This window comes from Egretta garzetta, unplaced genomic scaffold (genome assembly GCF_000687185.1).
Source record: "Egretta garzetta isolate BGI_Z169 unplaced genomic scaffold, ASM68718v1 scaffold414, whole genome shotgun sequence".
NCBI lineage: Eukaryota > Metazoa > Chordata > Aves > Pelecaniformes > Ardeidae > Egretta > Egretta garzetta.
In genome coordinates this window covers 28,246-55,112 of record NW_009259428.1, presented here as the reverse complement: position 1 = coordinate 55,112, position 26,867 = coordinate 28,246, and the positions used below count along the sequence as shown (strand labels likewise).

The following is a 26,867-nucleotide window of genomic DNA, read 5'->3' as shown; positions in this document are numbered from 1 at the left end:
AAAAAAAAAGAAAAAAAGGGAAATTTTTAAAAAAAAAAAAAAAAAAAAAAACAAAAAACAGAAAAACAAAAAACCAAAAACCCAAACACAATGAAAACCAAACCACCAACTGCTCAAAAAGCAGGGGGGAGAGGGGCGGGAAGTTCAGAAGTTGCTGAAGAATAATGAAGCAACAATTACATGAACTTTGGGGTTTTTTCCCCTCCTAGCATATGCAAATGCCTGTTGAATTACAGTCCGCGGAAGGCTCCCCAATAATTACCTTGACCAAGTAACAGCGCCACCATCTCTTCATGACCTTCTCTAGCTGCTTCCATGAGTGGTGTGTAGCCTTCATCGTTCACCTCTTCCAAGTTGGCTCCACGTTCAATTAACAAAGCTGCCAGCTCGACATGCCCACCACAGGCTGCCAAAGTCAATGGAGACTCAAAAGAGTCAGCAGGCATGTTCACCTGAGCTCCGCTGTCAAGAAGTAACCTCGCCACTTCCACATGGCCATCCTAGGAATTCAGAAAAACAAGATCAAAAGACCGTCAAAATAGAAAAATTACTCCTCCTCTCCAAAGCTTTAAGTAGTCACCAACGCAAATTCCCTCAGAAGACACAGAAAGAAACAACGGAGTGACGAAATCCAAAAATATCATGAAACTTGCATCGTTTTCCTAAATATTTTTTCTAAGTATCTGGATAAAGGCTGACGATCTACTATTAAATAGGCACCTGCAAAAAATTCAAGTGTGTTTTCTGAGTACGTTCAATTCAAAACTAAAGTATTGTGAACGACGTATCAAACTTTCCTGCCGATGGTGCACGTAACAAGCTGGTCAGCTTCTTCATATCAGACTCAAGTTCAAGTGTTGGGGATCAGCTTAGCTGGGGGAAAAAATGCAAACAAACCTAAAACCCAAACAGTTGATAGGGAGCTCAACACTGGTTTAGAAGCTTGCCTCCTCCACAAGAACAATACCAAAACCCTCTAACACCCAGTACTCCTCTTTATTAAAGACTGCAGACGCAGAACTCTAAGTGCAAAATTATCTAAGGAACACAAATGCCAAGAAGTAAGTTACCACTCAAATGTATTTCTTCTAGTTTTCTGCCAACAAATTTGCTAATGCCACCACAAGCATTCTAACAAATAAAGGAGTATCATGACAATTTCAGTCAAAAAAAACCCCAACCACCTTCTCTTGGATCCAAGAACAGGTTTTCATGTTCTTCCTAAGGACTACAAGACCTTTACATTGCAAACACGTGACAGAAAGCCAAAACAAGGCACGTCAGGAATACAGTTTGTTCTCCCATCCATGCAGACTGTTAGCGTCTCCGAGTATTTACACTACAGATTCAGCCAGCTTTTGGGGAGGGAGGTGGAAGAGAGGCAGGATTTAAGTTTAACAATTTTGCTTCCTTCCTTTCTTAAAAAGAAGCCGTGCATTGCTTGCCTCTTGGCTCCTGCAAAACTATTTCACTGCTCAATTTAATAGCAGAGTCAGGACTTGCTTTCTCCCTCCAAGAGAAAAGCCAAAACAAGGCCATTTGTCAGGGGTTCCTCATGCCTCGCAGGAGCAACCTGAACTACAGCCTGCCCTTGGCAGGATCCTGGCAAGATCTTCCAGATACTATTATCATGCCATGGAACTCATTTTACCAAAACATAGCTCCTAAGCTTGCTTTCTTCCTTCAGAAACAAAAGTGTTTGAGCATATGATCTTCATCATGTTTTTAGCGTGCCATAAATTCGGGAGCTATTTGAAGCAGCTTCTCAGCTAGATGTTTACACTGGAGGCCTGACAGTGACATATCCAACTGCTATTCAATTCTGCTTTTGTTTAGACAGAAGCAGAGACCAGCTTGTCATTGCGGTCCAACAACAGCACAAACTCTCCAAGCTGGTTTTGTCCCGAAGGAAATTGTCATCATTCAAACTTGGGAGTAACCATAATGGGAAGAAGTCCGACACACAAAACACAGGAGGGCTGCAGAGAAAAAACAGCAGCTTACCAGCAACACGAGGCTATCCCAAGGTTGTCATTGAACAAGGTAAGCACGCCTTGATCTCAGATTAACTAGTAAGAGGCAGCAAATCGCAGCCATCGCCATCCTCGCCAAGCTCGAAACCACAACCGCAAAGAGCTCTTCCAGACAAAATACAAAACTGCATCTGACATTTTTACGCTTCATTTTCGTACGCGTTTTATACTTTCTGCTGATACGCAGGGAGCAAAACATGATTCCCTCTCAGAGAAATATCTAGGACATTAACTAGGACATATTCACCTCTTACATGAAATGACAATACTATTTTAGGGGAAAACTCCACGACTCCATAAAGAATCTTTCCTCGGGGAAATGCAGAGACAGTGCTTCCACCATCAGGCTCTGCGAGACAGCTCGCTGATCATCCCTGATTCACGACAAGCATGGCGAACAGCAGTATAAAGGTATGCTTCAAAGCTGCTTCTACAGGCCAAGCAGCCTCGAGAGGAACCGACGGTGTTTGGCCACACAAGGAAATATTATCCATGCTTTAACAAACCTTGCAATGGGGTGGTGCTGTTCAGCTCTTCTACGAGAAGCTAGAAGAAGCCTCATAACTGCTAGTAGATCACGAAGCGATCTGATCAATCTGCACAAGCGCACCAGGCGTATTTTTGAAGACCAGCCACCGTGGGCAATCAGTACCCGGCCCTCACTGTGGAATATTGGGCTACTCCAGTTAAGAGGAAGCGCAAACTAGACAAACCTGCTTTTTGCTCCCACAAGGCGAGTTGCGTTGCCCAATAACTCATTTGCCTTAAAACAAGGTTAACTGCTGTCTATAAAAAAAGCTCTCCATCAGAAGTCTTCCCAAATGCCGTGTAGGACAAGGTTTAAACAGTCTCACTGGCTTGTATGTAAGTGCTGTGCCACATGTAAACTATTTGGTAACATATATTCAAGTTCAATGCTATTCTAGGGAAGGCAGTTTTCTCCTGCTACTGATCAGCGACAACTGTTTCTGCAGAAAAAAAAAAGATGCTGAGATGGGAAGCCCCTGCACTGCTTTATTTCAGACTGCAAGCTTTTTACATACTGCTATAGAAAGCTGCTCCCGCTCTTAAGCCGAGCTGAAGGCACTGACGCTCTCACTCCTGAGCAGCAGTGTTGAAATGCCTACTTAGGAACCGTTTCCTACAGAAATAAGCAAGACAGATTTTTTCCCTATTGCTCAGTAAGTCTTAATAAAAAAAAAAAAAAAAAAAGTCTCAATATTTCCACGAGTCCGATGGACTTTTGTTAGTCTGTTGGTGGAGGGGGAAAGGGTGGCAAGGAAAAGAAGGCTTGCTCCATTCAACAGCAGCTTTCTCTGCAAACTTCTGATCTGTCAAGAAGCCATCCTGATGAAAAGGCTACTGCAACATCCAGCAAGATAATTTTATCACCACCTTCCAGGGAACTCCTTGCAAGGACAGCGCCCATGATATTTATATAGCTACTCTACTAAGATTTCAGAGTGAGACAAACAATAGCTGAAGTCCTGTTTATCTGCGTGCCTGCCTTTCTAACGACTTCTCGAGAAGCGTAAGGGTTTCTGTTAATGATTCCCCGACCTGAAGCCATTAGCTTCCTTGAACAGACATAACTAGCTGATTTTGGAACCATTACAGTTATTTCAGGGAAGGGACGACTAAATAAGGATTACGGCACTCCTTTATGGCCACAGATTCACAACGTGATAATACACAAGGCTAATTGACATGTAAAACCCAACCTGTGACAAATCTGTTTAGAGCAGAGGGTAAAAAGGAAACCTAAGAGACAAGTTTTCAGTTTTACATTTAAGTTCCACACTCAGATGAAGGATTTGGAACACACTGGCATAAGGCATAAACAAACTACTGACCTACGTCAGCGTGCTGCCGCTATGCATCCTGAACAGTAGAGGAAACCTCTGCACTAAGTGGTGCACAACAGCCTGCTGCAATCCAGGGTCACAACGAAAATTGGGGGGGTGGGGGGGGTGGGAGGGTATCTACAAACAGAGCCTAATTTGGCTCCATTTCGCTTCATTTTCATTTTGGCCATCCTTAAGTCACTCATTTCTCCTAACTGAGGTCACAAAAACATCCGTTTCAGACCAGGCCTCCAAGATTATCAGAAGGGCAAAAAGCAAAGAGCAAGTGACAAGTAACAACACAAGGAGCGATGTAGCCTACAGAAACTGCTCTGGCACAACGAGCACAGCCTTACTCACCGACTTCTGCCACTTTCAGAAAAAAGTATAGTGCAGCTGGGCACACAGAAACCCACTTATTCAAAGGACGGTTAATAGAGCTCTCCTGCTATTGCTCACGCGATACAAGTTTTAGCTGATGTCTCTTAAGAACTTAAATACTTCGCCACAAGAGGAATAGGTTCGATTTTGCTGGTTTAGGAAGTACTGTTTTTCAACCAGGTATTCCACAGCCACCCCACCCCCTGCAACGTCTTCTGCGAAAGGGCCATCAAGTAGACAGGACAAGCGAAACATCCCATAGTTAGGTTCTGCGTGAAGAGACGACCCAAAGGAATCACTTTGTTCATTTTGAGGAAGCGAAGAGAGAGTACACCTTGCCTCGCTGCTCAAGCCATACACCTCTTACCATGCAAGCCTCCATGAGAGCAGTATGCATTTCATCTGTCTTGTGTTCCTGGTCTGCACCAGCTTCCAGCAGAAATCTCACCATTTCCAGATGGCCTGAATGGAGAAAATATTTAACACATAACAACTACTTTAGAAAGTGCATTTCATAAATCATAAAAGGGCCTCACGTACATAATAAAGGTAATAGAAGGCCATGGTACAACATTAAAAAAAAAATCCCATGAAACACTCTTGAAAGGCATGTTCGTATCTATGCATTCCATGCACATGGAAGCTTAGTTAGCATAAATACAACCCAATTCACTTAGTTTCCAAAATCACATCTGCCCTACGTGCATTCCCTGAGGTGACACTAGAGCCGAGTAGCACATGCTCCAGGAGCTTTACCAGGGTGATTTATTTTGTGCAACAATATTTGCGGTTTTTTTCATCTACAGAATGTTGGGGTTTTTTGTTGGAGGCCGGGATTTACCCTCTACTTGCTTGAAATTAAGGATTTAGGATGACTGTTTTTATAAATGGCATTGTAACCAGTCCCTGAGCTCACACTGACTCTCGGGCCATAAAACACGCAAAGCAGATGGACCTTCACACTTCCAAGCATACCCTTAGGAATTCAACCATTTATAGGAATCCTCCCAAGATAAGGACACCTAACTGCTTTTTGAAACTATTTGCTCTCAACCACTCCATTCCTTCATGGCTACAGTTCACCAAGTCCTGTGTGCCAAGTCCAGTCAACTTCGCTAGACAGTCATGACCAACACAATATGCAAGCGTATACAACCAAGTCAAAGGGAAAAAAAAAAAAAAAAAGAAAACAACTAAAACCCAAAAAACCTGCCACTTCATAACTCAACATGACCATGGCTAAATGTTAAAACTAGAACTACACCTAGCAACACCAGGAATAGTACAGACACTGCTCAAGATAGGGCAACATTGCTTTTTCACCCGTCCCCCTTGATTTGGGAGAAGTTAGTTACTTTCTTGGTCCCAAATATCACATACCATTCTACTACAGCAAGCAAACAACATGAGAAAATTAGGAGCTTATTTTTATGCCCTAAACATGAGATTTGGACAACACGGAAATGCACACAAGACAGACAAATCATATATGGATAAGGTGCAAACCATACAAGCCTGAATTACTTCATTTTGTCCCATATATCACAGTGCACAACTGGCTAAGCATAGACTTCTCATTTTTCATCTCTGCCTTCCAACTCTACTTCAGGATTCAGAGCCCAAGCACATCATCTCAGGGAGGGAATGTTTTGGGGTCCCACTCTCCTCTTTCAAACACAGCCTTTGCTCTGACAACCACCACAGAAGAAAGTTACCGTGGCTTACGAGGGCATTCAGCAATGGTGAAGCAAAGATTTATCAAGGCACATAAAAAGAAACATAAATGAAAGACTGAAACCATCTTCTGCTGAGGTGCCACGGAAATACCTCTGCTACCGACATCAATTGCTCTATGATGCCAAGAGCCACTCTAATAGCTCTAATAAAACATGCCCTAAGTGACTATAACAGCAAGTGCTCAGCTGTGTGAACACATTTGCCCTCTTAATTAAATGTCTCCATCCCTTGCTTGGGTGATGCAAGCTAGCCGCCTAATACTCTAAAGGGAGGCAAGAACCGCCTATCGCTTAAGCTCTGACACCTAAAAAGACAAGGCCCTAGATTCTTTGTGTTTTCCAAGAGCTAAGCCCTTTAAAACTAAATAACTTCTGTACCTAAGCAGAGGTATCTTGTATAATACAGCTACAATGCAGGAAGTTTACCATACTTAGTCTGTGGTGAAGCGTTTTAGTTCCTCCTCTCCTAATTTGTTTAACAGAAAATCTTTTAAAGCACCATAATGACTCAGACAAAAGGTTTGTATCCTGATATTTGCACACTCCACACTGCTGATCATCGTTTTTCATATGGTGCATGTACATTACGTGGCATCACAGCCAGGATTAAAACATCAGAAAGCATCTATTCATAGCCTTTCCCTTTATTTTGGCCTGGACAGCAAGACTGAATGTATACGCATTTAAGAAGACTTTTGACACCCGTTGCACTTTTCCACACCCGTTACACCTCTGCATGGTATTTGGTACTATACCTTTGTAACAGGCCAGCGTAAGCGCGCTCTCCTTGAACTCGTTGGAATGCGTATTTATGCCTGCTCCGTTTTCCAGCAGCACTCTGGCCACTTCCACGTGGCCGGCACTTCCCGCTTCCATCAGGGGAGTGTGACCATTCTCGTTATGGTCCTCGATACTGGCACCTGACTCCAGCAGTACTTTCACAACATCTACATAGCCTCCAGCACAGGCGTACGTAAGGGCTGTATTGCCTAAAGCCAGAAGAGAGAAAGGGTTGAAAACAGAATTTGACAGCATTTCTACGCTGGGAACTTCAGCTTATGCGCCATTTCATCGCTTTTACCTGGCTACCTTACGGAACAGGGTTTTTTCAGACTACTGACCAAGAACTACAGGGCAAGGAAAAAAGCAAATAACTGCACAAAGCAGCTCAGCACTGACAGGCTGAGGATCTCCATGCACCTGGGGACTGCATTGATGCATTTCCCATCTCTATCCCGGCTAATCCCAGCTTCTGTCACAAAACCCCATCCCTTTTCCTGTGAATCAGCAGGGACATACTACGCTGTAAAAAAATGAAAGCTCAGAACAAGGAGCAGAACAAACTTCTGTTTCTAAATCAAGTCTTAAACACTTCTAAAGGGCTGGTTCAAAAGTGTTCCGAGTCCTTGCAAGGAGAGGAAAACAACCTCCATGGAAAAAAATACAAAAACGCGTCTAAACAGAACAGTCAAAGAATCTGCCTTTATGAAAGGTACCTTAAAAAAAGTTGGAAGGCCAAAGCAGTATCACCACTCAGAACTACTCCACAGGGAAGAGAAAAAAAAAAAATAAAAAAGGCATCTTCTGGTATCCCAGCGTTCTTCATCACACAGGGTCAGTGCTCCCTTTGCCAATGACTGTTGACTACACACAATCTTGCCACTTCAGTGCTGCACAAACTAAGAAAATTTCCCAATTTGGTCACTTCAACAGAAATGCCTACCAAACTGCCATGGGAAAGACGCGGGCGAGCGAAGAGAAAAAAAGAACGAGGAAAAAAAAGGGGGCCATCTTCTTATGTTTACTTTTTCCCCTTGGTTTCCTAGACCTGACACCAAATTGTTTTCTATGAACACAAAAACTTACGAAACTCTGTTTATACTATGTGACCACAAATCCTACCTATGCCAATACCTTTCAGTTACTAATTGACCTTATCCACCTTTGTGCGTCTGCACCAATATTTTACAGCTTCATTAAAAAAAAATGCAAAAGCTAAATAGTAAAACCACAAGGAAACACTCCGCGTTGCTTGGCTGAAAGCCATTCTTCCCGAACTTTCACACAAAGTTTCCCCACACGCTGCAAATTGCAGCTTTTCAGTAGTTTTCAAGAAGCTGTAACACGCTTATTTACCTGTTGATGACTGTGCGTTCACATCAGCACCATGAGCTAGCAGCAACTTGACAATTTTGACATGTCCGCCATTAGCAGCAGCCATTAAAGGTGTTATGTCTCCTTTAATACCACGGTCCTCCACATTAGCATGCATCGCCAGAAGAACCTGCGAACAGACGGGTGATCAACAACACCGGCAAGCGACAAACCAGCGCGTCAAGATGGTTGAAACGCTACACAAAGCCCCCACCTCCCTCGACACGCAGTTTTGCGTCAGAAACACTTAGAAGAATAAAAGCACAAAGAATGCTTTAGCAACCTTCAGCTTACGTGTAAGTCTTCATTTGCCAGTTAACTGACATTTTCCGCTACCTTAACACTGCCTTCTAGGTGCCCAAGACTGGAATACATTAATTCGACACTTATTTTTGTACAATACATGCATACTAAGAACAGCTAGGAAACCAACCTGTGCAAGCTCATAATACCCTGCTGAGCAGGCTAGACAAAGGAGGCTTTCCCCTTCTTCTGTGTGCTCGTTCACACTTCGGCCTTCAATTAGCAACTTCCGCACAGCGTTTACATCTCCTTCTGAACAAGCCTCTGCCAAGCTGCGGCTAATAAGATAGAAAGCATTTAAAAGTGAAAACGGACTGGACTGTGCTTCAAATGCTCACTCTACGTGCAAAGTAAAAATCCAACACGCCACGAAGATGCGGTCAACAAAAAGGAAACTCAACCTAAAAAAGCGCCAACTGCTAATTAAAGAGGTGCCATTTTTACACTTGAGGGTTTCCACTTAACTTTTCCAACAATTGAGTCCCATGCATACTCAGTGACTCCTGTTACTATTTTTTAACAGATATTTACAAGAGAAATACCTGCAGGATGCCATTCAGGTTACCTAATTCTGCATTATGTACAACCTAAGCAGAAAATGTTGAGAGAAGAGATAACCATAGGCCCAATTTACCGCCTCAGCACTATACATGCAGCACCATGTAATGTCCTGCAAAGCATAAAACCTTTTTTGGAAACCATTTACCAATCTGAGAAATAAGTAATAACTTTCCCTTTCAAAAGACTAATCATATAGGACTGCAAATACAAATCACTTTTGGTTTATGTTACTCATCATAACGTAATACACGCTCTCAGCCTGTTCCTGCTTTGTAGCTCCAGTCTGAAAACACAGGTTTTGTCCCACTCAGTTTCTGTAGTAAGGTCCAAAGAAGAGTAGACCTGATTAAGTTACGGTAATTACGTCACCCTGAGTATTCCATTCCAACTCAGCAACCGCTGCTCAGAGTTGCACTCACGTTCTCTTTTGCCCCAGGACCAGAGGACACCGAAATTGCCTGTCCGTCTTACCGGCACTTTAATGTTTGTTCAGCACTGTAACTGTTAATTCAATTAAAACGAACGACCTGCATCCCTCTTCTCCTATAGCAACATGAATCACTTCCCCTCTGCCCTGTGCTGAAAAGGCCAGAGTTCCGTAAGGCAATCTGATGTTTCAGTTGTGGCCCCAACTCAACCAAGCAGAGAAGTGTAGAATTCTCCTGGTTCAATAAAGGCCTAAGCCAGAGGACTTGTGATTCCTGCATCACTCCATGGCTTCTTCACTTCTATCTCCTACCCGACTCTGTTTCAGTCAAAAAAGGGTCTACTGGAAACGCACTTCCAAACCCTCCGATTCCATCTGCTGTCTGCACTGCCTTCATTCCACAACAGGTATTGCTTTGTGAGAATTAAAATTCAGGTCTGACATATTCCTCTGTTCCGCTCCAAATAATTGGATCAATAATAATAAATCCAAGACTATTGGTCTGACCCCACCCACCACCCTTTTATGTCTCCTCCATTAAGGAAGTCCCAATCAACACAGAACTAACTCAAAAGGGAATGGAAAAATAAGGTAGTCAACAGCAAACTTTTGCAAGCCATAACTCAACACGAATATGAGCAACTCTTAAAATACCCAAGGTCTAAAAGTGGGTGTTTCTGTAGCAAGGACTAACTTATACCTGTATATTTTACCCAGGATTCCTATTTAATCTGTGCCACCAGACACAACGTTGATATATGGAGAATTATTTCTCAAATACATCTGTTGACTGCATTTCCCACACTTAGTTTTTGTCCTGGTTTCAGCTGGGATGGAGTTAATTTTCTTCCTAGCGGCTGCATAACACTGTGTTTTGGATTTAGTAGGAGAAGAATGTTGATAACTCACTGACAGTTTACTTGTCGCTAAGTTGTATTTATATTAGTCAAGGACTTTTCAGCTTCCCATGCTCTGCCAGGTGCACAAGAAGCCAGGAGGGGGCACAGCCGGGACAGCAGACCCAAACTGCCCAAAGGGGGGGTTCCAGACCATATGGCACCATGCTCAGCATATCAAGCTGAGGGAAGAAGGAGGAAGGGAGGGGGGACGTTCAGAGTGATGGCGTTTGTCTTCCCAAGTCACCATTACATGTGATGGAGTGCTGCTGTCCTGGGGATGGCTGAACATCCGCCTGCCCATGGGAAAGAGGGAATTAATTCCTTGGTTTGGTTTGCTTGGCTTTGCATGCACACACAGCTTTTGCTTTTCCTGTTAAAGGGCCTTTATCTCAACCCATGTGTTTTCTCTCTTTTACTCTTCTGATTCTCTCCCCCATCCCACCGGGGGGAAAGGAGCAAGCGAGTGGCTGCACGGGGGCTTAGTTGCCAACCAGGGTTAAACCACAACCGTTTTATTTCCCACATCCTCTGTCCCGGTCTCAACTTTGGCAACAGCCACCGCTCACAAGAACAGCGGTAGCCGACCTAACCCCGTATTATTTCGCTCTTCCTCATACATCCTGATCAACACACCAAATGTTTCTTTGGAGTTACTCAGCATAGAGGGGAACAAACTGCCAACCAGCACAGCAGCACTCGGTTGTTCCTGCTAACCCTGTTTCTGTTGTACTGAAGCTTACCGATAGCCTAGAAGGGAACCTTCTTTGTCTTTCCCTCGCGAACATCCCAGTAAGGCAAAAACCCCACAAAGCCAGACGGTCCAGTTCAAAAGCAGCAACGCACTGGCCCTGGCTCTGTCCAAGGTCCTACCCGACGCTGAGCACCGTGACAGCGCCCGTCCCTCAAGGCCATTTTCCTTCCTCAATAAAAAAGGCTCCCCAAAGTTCTCTAAAACAACAGACTGGGGGGTTTTTGGATCCCAACGCTAGTTTCATGCTATCACAGTGTGACCCATTTCAGGATTTTCTATTTTTCGGTTTGTTTCTAAAGCCCATATACTTAGGAGTTTAAAAACTTGGTTTCTGTGGTTGGTCAAGGTAAATTACTTGGAGCGTGATTTCTGAATTCTAAGCAGCATTAATTGCTTCACTCCCCACTACAAGACCTGACAGTCAAAGAACATTTAGCGGGAGAATCACAAGCGGTAACATGACACTAATTCCACTTGAGTAAGTTGTAACATCACGTAATCGGAAGCGATACAAGAGAAGCTGCTTCTAGAAAGTAGTGAACTCCCAGAAAAACCCAGTATAAAATGTGGCTTACTTGTCCGTCTGCCCTGCATTTGCTGTGCTTTCTGCTCTCATCCGGGTAAGCGCAGCGGCAGCTTCATCCAAAGCGCAACTGACCGAAGACGTCAGTCTGCGAAGCACCTCAGGATCTGCAAATGCTTTACCATCAGCTGTAGACAGCTTACCTATTCCTTTCATTCCAATTTACAACACATTGGTACGCGTGCCAGAAAAGGAGAAAACAGAGAAGTTGAAATTGAGCCTATGAGATCTGTTGGCAGAAACATTCCAAGCATAATGAACTACAGCTTTCAAAATGAAAGGATTTACTCTTTTCGATGCTAATTTAAAAGCTGCGCTCAGATGTGATGCGCGTGAACGAAACCCTCTAATCTACAGAAGGCATTATTTTTCAGCTATTGACAACTACTTAGTATAAGCAACTAGTAAAGCTTTTCATGCAGTAATTGTTACAAAACAAAGCTTCATTGAGCAATTTAGGTTTTGATATCAGGCTACAAGCCAAGGTCAGGTGTCAATTTTTACTCAGGCTTTTAGAAATCCAACATTGGAGAAACCTGATTAGAAGCACGACCTTCACATGAAACTCTGATTTTCCAAAATCAAACGCTTTAATGAACTTCTTTCTCTTCAGTGACTTGCCCAACCTTGCCAAGTTCACACCGCCTTACATTCTGCATTTGTATCGTGCTCATATGGATTAGACTTATGCAAGCAGTTCCAGTATGGTCTCATGTGTAAGGGCTTTGGGGTTAAACCTGTATGGGGCACGAAGACTTACCTGCAGCTTCAAGTAAAGCTTCTAATCTTGCCTGGGTTTCTGGATCTACTGTTCTCAAGTCAGCACCATCAGCAGTACTTGACAAAAGCAGTTTAGAAGCTGTTTCCAACATTGGGTTTTCCAGATCATCCTGATCCAAGATAAACGATTCCACCTGAAAAATGACAGATCTGGTTTAAGAATGATGCAACTGACCAAAACATACTTAAACACAAAAACCCCACAGCTGCTATTATCACTTAAGCATTTGCTTTTCAAGTACTTTGTTAGCCAAACTATCCTCAGTCAACTCAAAAGGGTATTATTTTATCAATGGAAGCAATGCGATTTTTACATGCCAAGACTGTATGTATCATCATCTCCATTTGCTCTCTGACTAAAGCCGCACGATAGACCAGAACAGTTAAAGACTGACTTTGCATCTCCACACTGCACTCCGCAGTTTTCAAGTCCAACTTAACACAGAGGGAGGGAAAAGTGAAAGAATAGGTATCACTCCAGAAGGCCTAAAGGTAGTAGCTGCCATGAGTTTCCATGCAAGCTGTTGCTTTGCGGTTCTTTTTCTCCCCAAAGCGTGAAAGATACGGTAACAATGACAGAATTACTCTATTTCACACATCCCAGTCATCTTTCAAAGAAACAACCTACTCTCAAATGGCATTAAACTCTACTAGCACACAAAACCAGAAAAACTAAGTCATCACAATTTTAGCATCGACAGTTGTCTTCCGACTTGGAAAAAAAATTCTCTCAGCTGTCTCACTTAACTTTGAAGCCTGATGTCTCCTAATCCAACATAAAAAAAAAAAAAAAAAAAAAAAAAAGGACCAGCAACACGTTCCAGGTATAACCAACTCAAACACAACATACAAGGGCTTCACAGAATCTTGCTCAAGAAAAGATTTATTTAAAACATTACCTACAGAATATGCAACCCATTACATCTGCCTCTTTCAGAAAACGGATGCCGAGTGGTCTAAATTGTTTTGGTTGCAATACACAGAGAAATTAAAGATGAGACTGATATATTGAAGAGAAAAGCCTCTAGTATCCATCTGTGTTTTACTGCCCTGTTAAAGGAGGACTGGGTCAAGTACTTTAGAGAAGACACTCCTCTGAGTTCCACAAACACACCCCCAAGCCCATGAACTGAACCATTTATTAGATCAAGTTCAAACACCCACCCCTACAAAGCTCAACAGCCTCAAAAATCCAAACCTTCAAAAAAAAAAAAAAAAAATCAAAGAAATCAAAATATAAAACCCAATCTCAACCTAAAAATCAATCTAAAGGCACATCTGCCCGACAAACAGACCACATGTGCCAGCCACCCCTACACCAGAATTAAAAACGTGAAACATTTTTGGAGAAAAGCACCTACTGTCTGTAGTACAGCAGTAATCTGCTTCCACATGGAATACAGCTCATCAAGATAGAAATATAATTTATTTTATTCTTATGATTCACATGTCTCTGCAAAGTTTCAAAGCAGTCTCACGAACATCACGAGTTCCAATTCCTGCCGATACGTGCCCCAAGAATCTCAGTGGGCAGACAAACCAGAACAGTGACCAATTCATCGCAGGAGTCCTGAAAGGTCTCCCTCCATCCTCCCATCTATCCTCTCGCCACAAGTGAAGAACCTGCGCAACAACTTCTCCCTCTGCAGTCTGCCTCCAGCTCAAACCTTACCTGGGTACAGCACTAGCACAGAGCCTGAACCTAAACACCTCGTTTGGCTAGGAACGTGGGCTGAAAACTACTTTCCAAATGAATTCAATTTATCACTTCAACGATACCACAGCGAAACAAAATCTCCTGTCAGGCAGCTGTGGCAATGCACAAGACGACATCTCAAGGGCATCTTTGAAGCCTCCTTCCACTCCTTAGAAGCCTCTTTGCCCTCCTCCTTCAAACCTGGGAACACAGCAAGCTGAAGGGGATGACTTCCAACTTGCGACGCAAGCGGCTCTAACATGAACTGCCGACAACAGGACAGTCCTGCAGTATCGCATGTTGCTCCTCAGCGCTGCTTTTTCCAAGCCATACTCACACAGGCTGCGGCTTTCCAGTTTGGCAAAACGCGGAAGGCAACTCCTAGTTTCCTCCCCAGTTCTAAGGAACAGTTTGCTCCTGCCTCGCCAGAGTCTGTCACTGCCAGCTCCGCTCCGTGCATCTCCAACGCTGTTTTTAGGGTGGGTTTTGTTCATCTGAGGCCTTGCCATTTGTCTTCTTCCAGAGGACTAAGCCTGCTGCAGCAAGAGAAGAGAACTACTCGCCTGTTCAGGAGCCAAGCGACAGAGTTCACCGCTGGAAAGGCAAACTACTGAGCAGTCGGAAGGATTCTTGGCTTACCCAACTCATGCAAAATCCTTACTACTTACACTAACTGAAAATGCTCATCTGAGTGAGATATTTAACAGCTGGTTGCGGTTCTTCCTAAGATTATAAAATATTTGCTAAGAAAGAAGTCAAAATACGAAAATGTTTCTCCCCCACTCACATCCTCTCCCCTCGAATTAGGTCTCTTACGCAGTTTAAGTTTCCAATGGAAAAACCTTCTTATTTTCCTTCCAGCTAAGAATAGGAGTGTGCTATAATTAAAAAAAACCAAGCCTAACACAAGGAGAATGGGGAGAAAAAGCAATCCACCTACAAACAGTAGAGCACCAAGACAACCACAAGTTATCAGGACAAAACTCCTCTTGCAATCAAGTTCTGAAAGTGTTTACATTATGCGCTGTCATTTAAACCACTTCAGCGCAACACCTCAAGAAATTAACTTATTAAGTAACAATTCTAGACTATTTTATGGCCTTCAGTATAGCTGGGTTTCCTTTTCTAAGGCAGAAGAGATGCATCTTCAGCCCGCGGCTGGCAGAACTTTTCACCAGGCCTCCCGTTACACTCTTCTGTATTCTCACCATTGCCTTTTAGCTTGAAGAGTTTTGTCAGACGCACAGTCCTGTCTTTTCAGCCGGTTCAACAGGACACAGAACACCACAGAGGGTGACAGACACAGTGTCTAACGGTGGTGAACAAAACTGCTTTTTGGTGGAAGTGAAAATTCCATTTTCGTTTCTCAGCAAATACTGCCTCCTCTACAGAAGCTACCAACTGAAGACAAAGCATTTCCATTTACAGGGCCAAGTAAACAGACATTTCCTTTAATGGTCTTCAGATGTATTTTATTTCCCTTCACTAAAAAAAACGTGTAGAATAGGACACAAATGCTCCACCTTACATATCAGAAGGTTTAATCTGGGTTCTCACTCAGTATTGCCCTGACCAAACAATACCCTGACATAACCCAATTGTTCCGACGGTCCCCAGCAGAAGGCCTTTTACAAGACTTCTCCTCCTCTCTCATCCTGCAATAACAATCTCATGTTGTGTACTTGCCCAAGTTCACTTGGCCCGTAATCGCTTCTGGTGTGTTTGACGCTTCTACGATCCAACAAGATGCTAGAACAAAAATCACCAAGTTCTGACTGCTCTCCAACACAATAGCATTATGATTTTGATGCACTGAATACAACCGTAAAGTAAAATTTGAAAATGGCTTCGAAAAGCGTGGCATTAACAGGTATATAAATCCAAACCTCAAGAAAATGTCATGCTACAACTACCTTAGCATATGTTCCGAGTCCCATGTTTCTAGGCAAAAAAGGTCACTCTAAATTTTCCACATTGTAATACTAGACTGAAATTAAGTTTTCAGCGTTACGTGCTTTTATCACCTCTTATTAGAAAGACCAGTTCTTCCCTGCTTAGCAAAGCTTTGCTACATCATCACCTGGGGTTCTGCACGCCCATCCTCTCCCTCAGTGACCTCTCCGGTCCCTCTCCCGGCGCACGCTCCCAGGCTCCCTCTGGACATGCCCTCGCAGGGCCGCGCTCACACGGACCAACCTACGCATTTTGTTCCCTCTCTTTTCTGAAGTACCGGCTCAAAACCCCAGCCGTTCTTTCCTCCTCCAACCTCAGGACGATCTGGTTGCTCCTTTTCTTTTCCCCATCAAGTAGGAAACATAACATCGGTGGATGACCAGAATCAGGAGGCATAACTTTCTACAAAAACTATTCTATAGGCAGGGCTGTATCTTTTCTTCTGTGAAGAACAGTGCCTCCGCATTTTTAGTACTGTTTTGCCACCTGGTACATGGACATACAGACTTCTTAACCACGTAAAAGCTGATCCACCAGGACTCAGGTCTACACACCTGCAAGACAGCCCTGCAAGATGTCAGTAATTTTATGTTTTGCCTGCCAAATACCAGATGCTGCACATACAATTTAATAAATGCCAGGTTAGAGCTGAAAAAGAAAAAAGCACAACTGAGTTACTTTGCTCTAACTGGCATGGCTCTTGCCACTCTGTGATGCTAGATCAACTACAGACGTAATTCCCTGATGCTAACTCAGAGTTCAGCTACCTCTCACCATACGCATACAAAACTGCCATCAGCACAGATCCCGCCGTGAACACACTGACGTAAACCTCCCCCCCACATCCCCGTGCCAGCGTCTTCCAAGTCCACACAAATGCCTCCACGTGGTCTCACACAGATGTAAACTAAGGTCAAACAATAAACTTCCTCCCATAGCTTCCCTCACACAAACAGAACAAAAATAAGCAACCAAACCAACCCCACCCAAAACCACTCATCCATTAAGCATTTGAAGAGGACTCACTCACCTATTGATTTCAATGTTGCTATTTAAAAGGCTAAAGATGAATGTCTTCTTAATTTTATGTCAAGCTAGGGAGGGAGGGAAGATACATTCCACCTCCAAGCAACTGTCACTTCACGTCTTCTACAGGTACGAGAGGGAAATCTCAACACCAAACAACTCCTCTAGAACATCACCCCCTAAGGTCTCACGCTAGGCAAGTCACTTCACTGCCAAAATTGGTACGCAATACCTAAATTAACATTACAAGCCTAAAATGAGAGCACCTCTAACCTTACTCTCAGCAGAAGTACCTGCCACATATTGGCGATTGGCCTTTATGAGAACTCTTCATACACATTAAAACATAAAAAAACAGGACTATGCATCAGAGCGCCGCACAGTTCAACCCTGATGACGCTGCACAACTTCACCGAGAGGTTATAATCTTGTTCGATGCTGCACAATGGAAGAACCCAAGAGCAAAGCTAAGCCTTTTTGTTACGCCCGTGACTTCGGTACCTTTAAAATGTCACTTGGTTTAGCGTCTCAGCTCCCTCTTTTCATGCATATCTAACTCCTGGTAATATTTACACTTGACATCAATGCAGTCACCCACGAAGCATTATCAGAGAGCTTTGGGATCAGCTAAACTTCATCAATGGTAGAGAACAGTAAAAGCAACCATATAAAATTTCTTTTATGAACAATGGCAGAAAATCATTCCCAGCATCCACCACCTACTGAAGCCCATCCTGCAGAAGGACAAAAGCCCATTATTTATCCATCTAATGAGTACATCGCTGCCGGAATAGCTCTGGTGATGAATCTACAGAGCATCTCCAGCATTTGTTTATCACTGTTTTACAGTTGTTCCTCCATCACAGCTGTGCTATAAGGACAGCCCAGATGCATTAAGAAAAGGCTCTGAAAACCAATTTTCTCCTAATCTCAGGTTCTCCCTGCCTGATTTCAAGAGCCCAAGAGTACATTTACCCAATTCCATTCCCTAGTCCTTCTCTTCAAGGCCGTCCCGCATGCACACCCTATTCATGTGCTACCACTCTCTGGCATTTAGTCAGAAATTAACACTGAGTAAACATTCCAGACCCTACATTCCATATAAATTATAAAAATTAACATCGTATTACCGGAACATGTGCCATCTGAAAGCCGACGTGCCCAGATGGAGGGCAGCAAACAGTTGCTTAATTGTCTGGTACCATTTAGGCAGGGAGTGCCATTAACCCAGCCCAAACGCTCGCGCCAAAGAACCTCAATAGCACCCTCGGCCAAACATCCAGTGACATCTTCCTGGAAGCAACACGAGCCCCTGCCTGTGTTTTAGCCATTGCTTATAATAAGAGGCAATATAGTATTTCTCTATCTTGGAGCTTTACATAAAGTCATCTCAAAAAAGCAGTAAACAGATCTTAAAGTACCCAGAGAAGAGTGAAATCCATTTTAAGTGTCTAGCAGTTAGGCTGCAAACAACAGGTCTCGAAGTCTCTGCAATAGGAAGTCGCACTCATTAACAGGATAGGATAAAATGGTCTTAAGCTCCAAAACCAACAGCACCTGAAACCTGATTTGGATGAGAGACACTAGCCTAGGCAAATATTTTGAAAGGTCCAAAAACCACCTTTCCTGAGAAATAAAATCTTTTCTCCACAGGTTTTTTTCCTTATTCTCTGGGCTGGTCCCTATTTTCTAGCCTTACAAGCCAACAGCAGATTTGTTTCTCAACTTTTGTCAGATGAATCCCACGACTTTTGCCTCATATTAGGCACCCATTACAATTTTAGAATCTGCTAAATTTTTACCTTGGCACTTGGGTCTTTTGGCATTTGATACCCAGAGGGTACCAACGGGTCCTATGAGGATCAAGGCTTAATACAAAGCCCTTCTGAAGAATCTCCCGCACGAGGAACAGCTAGTGGCTATTGCCACATAGCAAGCTTCACCACCTCAAATCGAGCGTAACCAACTGAGGTTCAGAAGGACTTACCGCCGATTTGCAAGCACCGTAAACAGTTCATTTTTCCCAGCTCCAACATTTTGGCGAGCAGCAGAAAGTTTTTCGAAGACAGTATGATAATTTAATAAGGAATTTAACTGAATGTGCAGGACTGGACAGGCAGGAAGGGGACACCAGGCTAGCGCACAGACAAACCGCTTCTTGCAGATCACAGGCAAGCCTCTAAGCTCCCCTGGAGCCTGGGATCAGGACCCCTGGCAGGAATTTCTACTGCCCGTTCTTGGATGAAACATGGTCCCCGAGTACTTATTCGCTGCTGATCAGTTCCACCGAGCATCTGCTGATGGCTTCCCACAGCCTTGGGGATTACTGTGAAATTGTTCCAAGTTATTGCAAGACACTGCACCAAAAAAGAAAAAAAACCCTCCATCTTTCATACAACTTACACAAGCATTTCTTTAAAATATTTTCCACTGTTTGCTTCATTAATACACCCTACGTGTCTGTTTTACGCAGAAATAGCCGCTTTTATACTATGACCTTGCAATACCTTACTGGAACATACAGGGGGAAATAAAACAACATTCCCAGTGCAAGAACAAAGTCCAGCTCTGACCAATAACTACTTAAGTTTTCTTAGCACAACACTGCTAGGTATTCTTAATATCTTAGATCTAAACATTCAACACATGTCAAGGGATTCGTGAGGTAAGAGTGAAGGACAACAAAGCAAAGATATATTTGGAACGTGGCAAACGGGGCCAAGTATTTCAAGCATCGATTTTTCACTGAGGCATCCCAGACCTAACGCACAAATAGGCAACCCAAAAACCCAAGTTACGATGCATAATTCCATCGTGTTTTTAACCTTATTGGGCTATCGAAGTCTTCATACGCAGCTTTCAATTCGCACGCACTGCATCCTTTCTTCATCTCAGTCACAGGTCAGCTCCGTGTAAGAAGGGGTAGGAAACTTCTCAGCCCTTTCACGTGTCCCATAGTAAAGCAAGAACTTTGTGCCTGCCCTCCATTACTCTGCTGCCTTTTGGCCCTCAGAATATTACCTCTCACACTTTCAAAACACATTAACCCATCCCAGTTGAAAGTCAGCTTACTGGAAAAAAAATCCCCTGATCTGAAACTTCAAGGCAAAGCAATCAACTTACACACGTTCTTGAAATATAACAGGGGGAATAGATTTTGACTTTATCAAACTAAATATTAAGGTGAAGTATATGATTCTGCCTTTTCACCTAAGGCTACGTGTTTTCAGGTCAAATTACCACTCAGTTAAAACAGGTTTCAAGCCATTTTAAGATGTAGATCTTCACAGCATTCTTAACGTATATTAAAAATGCCATTCAAAACTTGACTGAAGACAAGCCTCTGGCATTGCTTGCCATTTTTGGAAGGACAAAACAGAACATGACGACCACCTAATTAGCTCCAAAGTGAAAGGGATGGTTTACTGGATATTTACACAGCCACCATTTTCTTTATCTAAAGATAGCTTCCCGGGTACTGAAAGGGAAAGCGTACGCCGAAGCCAAGTCAAGCAGACTATTTTGCCTACTCAAGTTCAGCTTCACAGTTTTTGTGGGTTTTTTCCAAATCTATTTTGAAACAGGAGCAAGCTGTGCGGTTCTCCCTTGCTCTACCCAGCTACTACAGCAGCAGTGTCACCGCAGACACCGAGTCCTACAGCAGCATTTTCTTCCCTGCGCAGCGAAGATGATTGCTTCCAGTTATCTGGGATACATAATTAGATCCGTTGTCTTTCGACCATGCAATGACCCTCCCCAAACCCAAATGCCTTGTTCAGCAGAAATCTGAAGTCCGGCAGCTGGAATATCTCAACAGTGTCGTCTTTCATTTTATTCCATCAACTACACACTCCATTTCTCTCGCTGCTGCTAAAAAAAAAAAAAAAAAAAATAAAAAGCAGGGAGGGAGGTAGAACAGTGAGAGAAGTAACAGCCCATGCTGCTGAAATGGCATAACACCGTCCTCATGACTGGCACCAACAGTTTCTGCTGCAGGGACACCTGCATTATTACTGCAGTGTGTTCCTGATGACGAGACAGGTGCTGATGTATTCACATGAAAATCTCCTCCCCTCCTCTGTAGCCTCTATCCCCAGCATTACAAACAGCAACAAAAACAGAGGCAGGCAGGCTGAAACCTACAGCTACAAGAACCTTGTGAAACTATGAGGAAAAAGACCTTCAGTTTAATATTCTTTTCCCATTTCACATCTTCATTCCAAACACTTGGCATACTTCCACATTAAGCAAATTTATGCTTTAACTGGTATTCAGCTGCAATTGTTCGTGTGAGAAAAATTTCATGCCAATGTGAAAATAACAACACCTCAACTCATTAAAAACAGGATATAAAAATCAGCAAAAAGAAATCATCAAAACACTTACTCTAAAACCGCCTGCCATCATGTTTCTGAAAGCTCAGCTTCAGACAACACTTTTCTATCACCAATAAAAAAGCTGACCCATTTCCACTCCAACCATGCGAACACAGGTATGCACCTGCAACCTCCCAAGCCCCACAAAAAAAGCTGAATGTCAATCTCTTTCGGAGCGGGCTCGGGAAGAACTGACCCTAGAAGCAAAGCTGCGATAAGGTTTGAGTAACTCAGACTGACTGCTGCTGCCGCCGCCCCCGCCCCGAGATGGGGTGGTCTACATCAGAGCCACTGACAAACAGACTCTGTGATTCTAGGTAACACCTATACAAAGGTTGTTCCCACACCGTCGCAAAACCAAAATGGAATCCACTCCCTGCAGAACCACCCTGACACCCCAGGGATACTAGCAGACAGCCTGGTGCTACACAGGCAATTTTTGCTGCCCTTGCAAGTAACCTGTCACGTCTTCCCGAACGATAGAAGTCTATCTGTCGGAGACAGACAACGAAGGGAGCATGTAACAACCACGAAGAGAAGAGATGGCGCAACTGAGCTTCCCAGAATCACCCTCTCCCCATGTCGCCGAAATCCCCCAATGTCACGCTTGAACAACTGCAGCCCCCTAAGACTCTCTCTCAAGTATCTGAGGTAAGCATCGCTTAAGCTACTTAACAAGTTACTTATAGGGCCACACAAACCAGAGCCTCCTCGTTACAGCTGTAAAAAGCTTAGAGGGGTTACGCTGCCTCTCCCCACCTAGCCAATTCTCCACCCAGCCTGTACCGCAGGCTCCTTAAAACAAGCCTTCTGAGCTATTTAAATGGTGTTTTAGAGTTTTTCCACCTCTCCTGCGGCTGAAGGACACCTCAAAGACTCTAAACTTCTCCCGATAAGCTCGCACTTAAAGCGCATCCCGAGGACTGTCACCACAGGCTCAGACTGACCCCTAATAGTGACATGGACCAGCTTCGATGGATCTAGCAGAAAGAACTAAAGAACACAGAGAACATAGAGAGTACAGAACAACCTGGCTGTATCAGAGTTCTTCCAGTTTTGTCATTCAATATGTAAAAATTGGGAAGTACATGAAGCTTGACTCTGCTCTTAACAGATTTTGGATGCGGACCTGAAGAGCACCTCAATTTACAGTAAGGCCAGCATCTCTGAACAACATGTGCACTACTGAGGGAGGACGAAGCAGTCCTGCCGTGCACTGTTACATCCTATTCCTCACTGCCCTACTTTCAAGGGACTAATTATTCTCTTAAGCCTCGTTTAAGGAAGGTGAGCTCACAAGAAAGAGAAAATCCTTCTCTAACAGTTGGTCACGTTCCTTTTCCACTGGACTCACCTTTTCCCTTGACTATATGCTCCAAGGATAGATTTAACGGATGCGGCCTCGATACAAGCTTTTCCAAGCCCACAACGAAGCACCTTGCTACAGTGACAGATCCACGTCAACTGACTTAGAACCTTGAAGGAAGCATCCTCCTTTTAAATGACCCCCAAGGAAAAAGTGAAAACTTCACAACAGAAATAACAACCCTAAGCTGTTAAAAGCACAAACGCATTGTTACAATTCTGCTACCTCGGCAAGCTTGAAATTCCAATCATAATTTATTATCTTTATCACTGGTGAACTTCAGGGGGCTTTGTCTCCATCTCTGTTGCCTGCAGAGTCTTCAAGGAGAAGTATCTGGAGCTTTCTTTTCACAGCTCAGTAAGCAGCCATGTCTCTGTCACTCTCAGGCTTTGTTGTAACAGATCAAGACCCTCAACTAATCCTTTGAGAAGGGACTTTAGAGCAGCTTAGCACAACTAAAGGTGGCCCAGCTTCCCAGGAGCGCTTTTTCTGGGCTATCATTCACCTCTTCCATTTCACTGGCCCCATGCACTTTGTTGACGTTTCAGTTCAGAACGGCGCACACCCATCCATTTCCAGCTGAAACGAGTTGTTATTCCAAGGACTGTAGATCAGCACGGCCAAACAATGGGAACACCACGTGGTTAACTTCTACGCAGACGAAGCTACCAGCAATAAAGCTCTGCACCGAAACAGTGCCGTGGGGCCTTGCCTTCTCCCACATTTTCTAAGAGCGTAGATGAAGTCTGTCAATACAAGAGCAGTTCTCTCGGATTTGAACACACGCGTATTTCTTGCAATGAGGCCAGGCCTTAGATGACCCAAAGCAGCTTCTCCACAGTCCATGCCAAGGCAGCTGCCAAACTTAGCAAACTGTGCAGATTCAGAGGAAAAAGAGGACAGGCATTTAGAGTTATTCATGTCAACCACAGGCAAGACCACCCTCCAATCCCTCAATACGTATGATATGAAACACCAAAATGGTATGTCCATTCACAATACATTTCCAAAAGGAAAGCCTCCGCTAACACTGCTACACCGTGAATTGTCACTGACTGAGCATGCTCCATCTGTAAGGCTAAGAGGGAAACCACCGACTTACCCAGTCGTCACGAAGAGATGTTTCAGATTTGCTACGCTAAATCCACCAGAAAGCATTTCCCAGGCGGCACAGCTTTCAACCACCAGCCCGGTCAGCTTGGCTTCATTCCTCCCTGCACCTGCAAGTGACTACGGCCGTGGCAGATCAGCTGCAATTCCCAGCCCGAGTTCACTCCTGCTCCCTAACTCCTGTCAAATGACTTGTTTCTTGGAGTTTCCTAACTCTGACCTTAGAGCCAAATTCAGCCCCAAAACAGAGGGCAGCTCACAGGCTCATTCATACCACAGAACCTCCAAACAGAAGACTATACCCCCACAGGAGGACCTCCACTCCCTGAAGCTTCTGACATGCAGACGAGCTACTCAGTCCACAGTATTATGCTTCAACAATTCACAGAGGCCAAGTGATCCACGTTTGTCCACATATTTTCATCCCCAAACACAGACACCTATATATATATACATTAATCAGATCACAGGACAAGAGAAATAATGGGAACAGAAAAAAAAGGATTAAATAACTTGTATCACATCACAGCAAGTCACTGCTACCCTCGGGACTACACCTCCCATCTCCCAATGCCTAATGCACTGGTTTATTGATTTATTGCTTTTGATTTGGTGTTTATTGATTCAAATACCATGTCTCCCGTCTCCAGGAGACTCCTCACCCTCCCCAAAACTTCTGAGTCAATAGCTCTGTGTTTTCCTGCATAAAGCCCTCCTGGCACCATTTGCAGAAACCCACCACCAGCACCCATCCAGCAGGACCGGCCGCCCTCAGTGCCGCAGCCATGATCAATACCACGCATTCTTGTTGAGGGAAAAGGAACCCACAACGTTACGGTTCCCTGAAAGCATCATCAGCCTTTGCGAATCCAACAGACTCTTATAAGGCTCTGTGCATCACACCAATTTACTTTACTACTACGATTTGGGTCCAGGGTGCAAGCAAACCTGATGCTTAAGAGACTTCCCCTTCCCTTCCTAACAAGGAAAACTCATTTCTCTGCCATACGAACGACTCCAATTTTGCTTCTGCAATGGCACCTTGAACTCCCTGTGGTGTCTAAAAATCACCAGGACAGTTTTCCTCAGCCTGAGCAGCTGGAGGGGGGGGTGTCACCCAGCTGCGGCGTCTCAAAGCTTTCAAAACCAGTATCAAGAAGCAAAGACACTCACAGCATTTTTTTCCCTCCCCTTTTTCTTCTGGTCAGGATCAAGAATATATAGCAGGCATCTGCATGAACTGCTTCCTGGAGAAATCATAGCAGAAGCGCAGTATTTCAACCGTGTCCTGCCTGAAACCCACTTCCCTGCAAGAAGGAGAACCAGCAGCAGTATGGCAAGACCACCTGCCCGGAGGTGGCACGAAATGGCTCTACGCACAGGGGGTTTACAGCAGCAGTCGGCCTTCTCAGCTGGGCAGGTTTGTCAAAAGCCTTAGTGGCACCATGTTGCAAGAACTCCAGTTATTCACTTTAACACGTTCCTTAAAGTGCTTAGGGCTTATCTGAACACAGATCACGAACTGCACGCTTCCATTACGTCAGCGGTTAAAAGGCGTGAGAGAAGCTGGTGGCAGTTACACTGATAGCATGGTGTATCACCATCAGACACTTTTTGCCCAATCGCCTGCACAGTAATGAAGACGTCTACCAAAGCCTGCATTTGAGCACACTGAGGGTAAAAGACTTACGTTTCCCCCCAAAGCATCCCATTTTCTCTTTTTAGTAGAAGCCGATGCGGAAGTTAGCATAAAGCTTCAGTAACAGCAGCCAACTTGAAATTTGCCATTTAAAGGATGATATACCAACCCCGGGGCAGCAAAATTGCATTTTGTGGTAGCAGCACAGCGGGTTGATGAAGCGCAGGAAGCGAAGCGTGGCAGAGGCGGCCGCAGCCTCAGGTGAGGCATGCACCCCGCTGCACCCCGCCATCTCCGCCACGGCGCTGCAGTGGGTACAAATCGAAACAGAGTCCAAAACACCATCAGGGATTGAAGGAACGTCATGTGCGACACAAACCACTGTCACACCACACACTCCCAAGCCCTCTCTGTCTGTCCCCTCCCTGGCGGCAGACCGTCTCTTTGCTTGTGCTCAGAAAAATGAAGACCTGCTCTAGCCGAAAAGACATGTCAATGGCAGACATCCATCTCTCCCTGCACAGCACGAGAGAAAAGCTGTTTGCCTCCCACTCCAGTCTGCCTGTTTTGCCCAGTATGTATAACCTATACTCCCCTCCAGAGCCTTTTTTCTCCTGCAAGACAACACCAGGGAATAAAAGCCCTGGGGGGGGGGGGAATATATATACATACATTGACCAAGCAAAAATAACAATTTTAGATAAACAGTATTTTCACTGCCCTCAATGAATGGATGATGTTCAGCAGCACTACCACTCCTTTTCACCTAAGCTACATATTTCTTCCTTACTGTTCCTGTTAAAAAAATCCCCTCAGGTTCTGATCACTCTTGCACATGTACTCTGCCATGTGCATTGCAGGCACCGGGCCCACAGTCACCAAAACCACACGCACAATTTTTCTATCATTCCCTGTGACTCCTGAGCGTAGAGCACAGCAAGCAAGTGGCCTGAGCTGCATAATACCAGTTGGTTTTGAAACAGAAATAGCTTTAAGCTGCCCACATGTTTTCTTACACAAATTTGGCAGCAAGTCATTCCCGTCTGTAAGTAGTTTTGGTCAGCCGCCCTTCACAATAGCGAGCAAGCGCTCTGCAACGAAGGACGAAGCAGCTGAAGGGAAGCAGGACATGTGGAGGAGGGACAGGATGAATGCAACGCAGCTATTCCGCCGGAGTCCAACTCAGAATTCCCTTTGGCATGAATGAAACACTGACGTGTGCACGGGCTTGTTCGCAGCAATACAGCAT

At 44.2% G+C, this 26,867-nt stretch overlaps 1 protein-coding gene across 8 annotated transcripts in view; it reads right to left on the bottom strand.

Annotated features, from left to right (window-relative positions):
* The window catches only part of ANKRD17 (ankyrin repeat domain 17), a 91,856-nt gene that overhangs the window by 38,027 nt on the left and 26,962 nt on the right, over window positions 1–26,867 (bottom strand). For 6 of the 8 annotated variants that reach the window (XR_004841751.1, XM_035892615.1, XM_035892616.1 and 3 more), the window contains exons 1-8: window positions 14,486–14,623; window positions 12,433–12,586; window positions 11,665–11,821; window positions 8,582–8,729; window positions 8,131–8,278; window positions 6,750–6,983; window positions 4,626–4,720; window positions 263–500 (exon numbers count right to left, since the gene is read on the bottom strand). Coding sequence is in view for 7 of the 8 variants with exons in the window: in XM_035892615.1 (XP_035748508.1) it covers window positions 263–500; window positions 4,626–4,720; window positions 6,750–6,983; window positions 8,131–8,278; window positions 8,582–8,729; window positions 11,665–11,821; window positions 12,433–12,586; window positions 14,486–14,608 (1,297 nt within the window). In the remaining variant the exon portion in view is untranslated. Of the gene's footprint in view, window positions 1–262; window positions 501–4,625; window positions 4,721–6,749; window positions 6,984–8,130; window positions 8,279–8,581; window positions 8,730–11,664; window positions 11,822–12,432; window positions 12,587–14,485; window positions 14,624–26,867 lie in introns of those variants that run through there. The other 2 variants (XM_035892618.1, XM_035892619.1) reach the window with 2 other exon arrangements.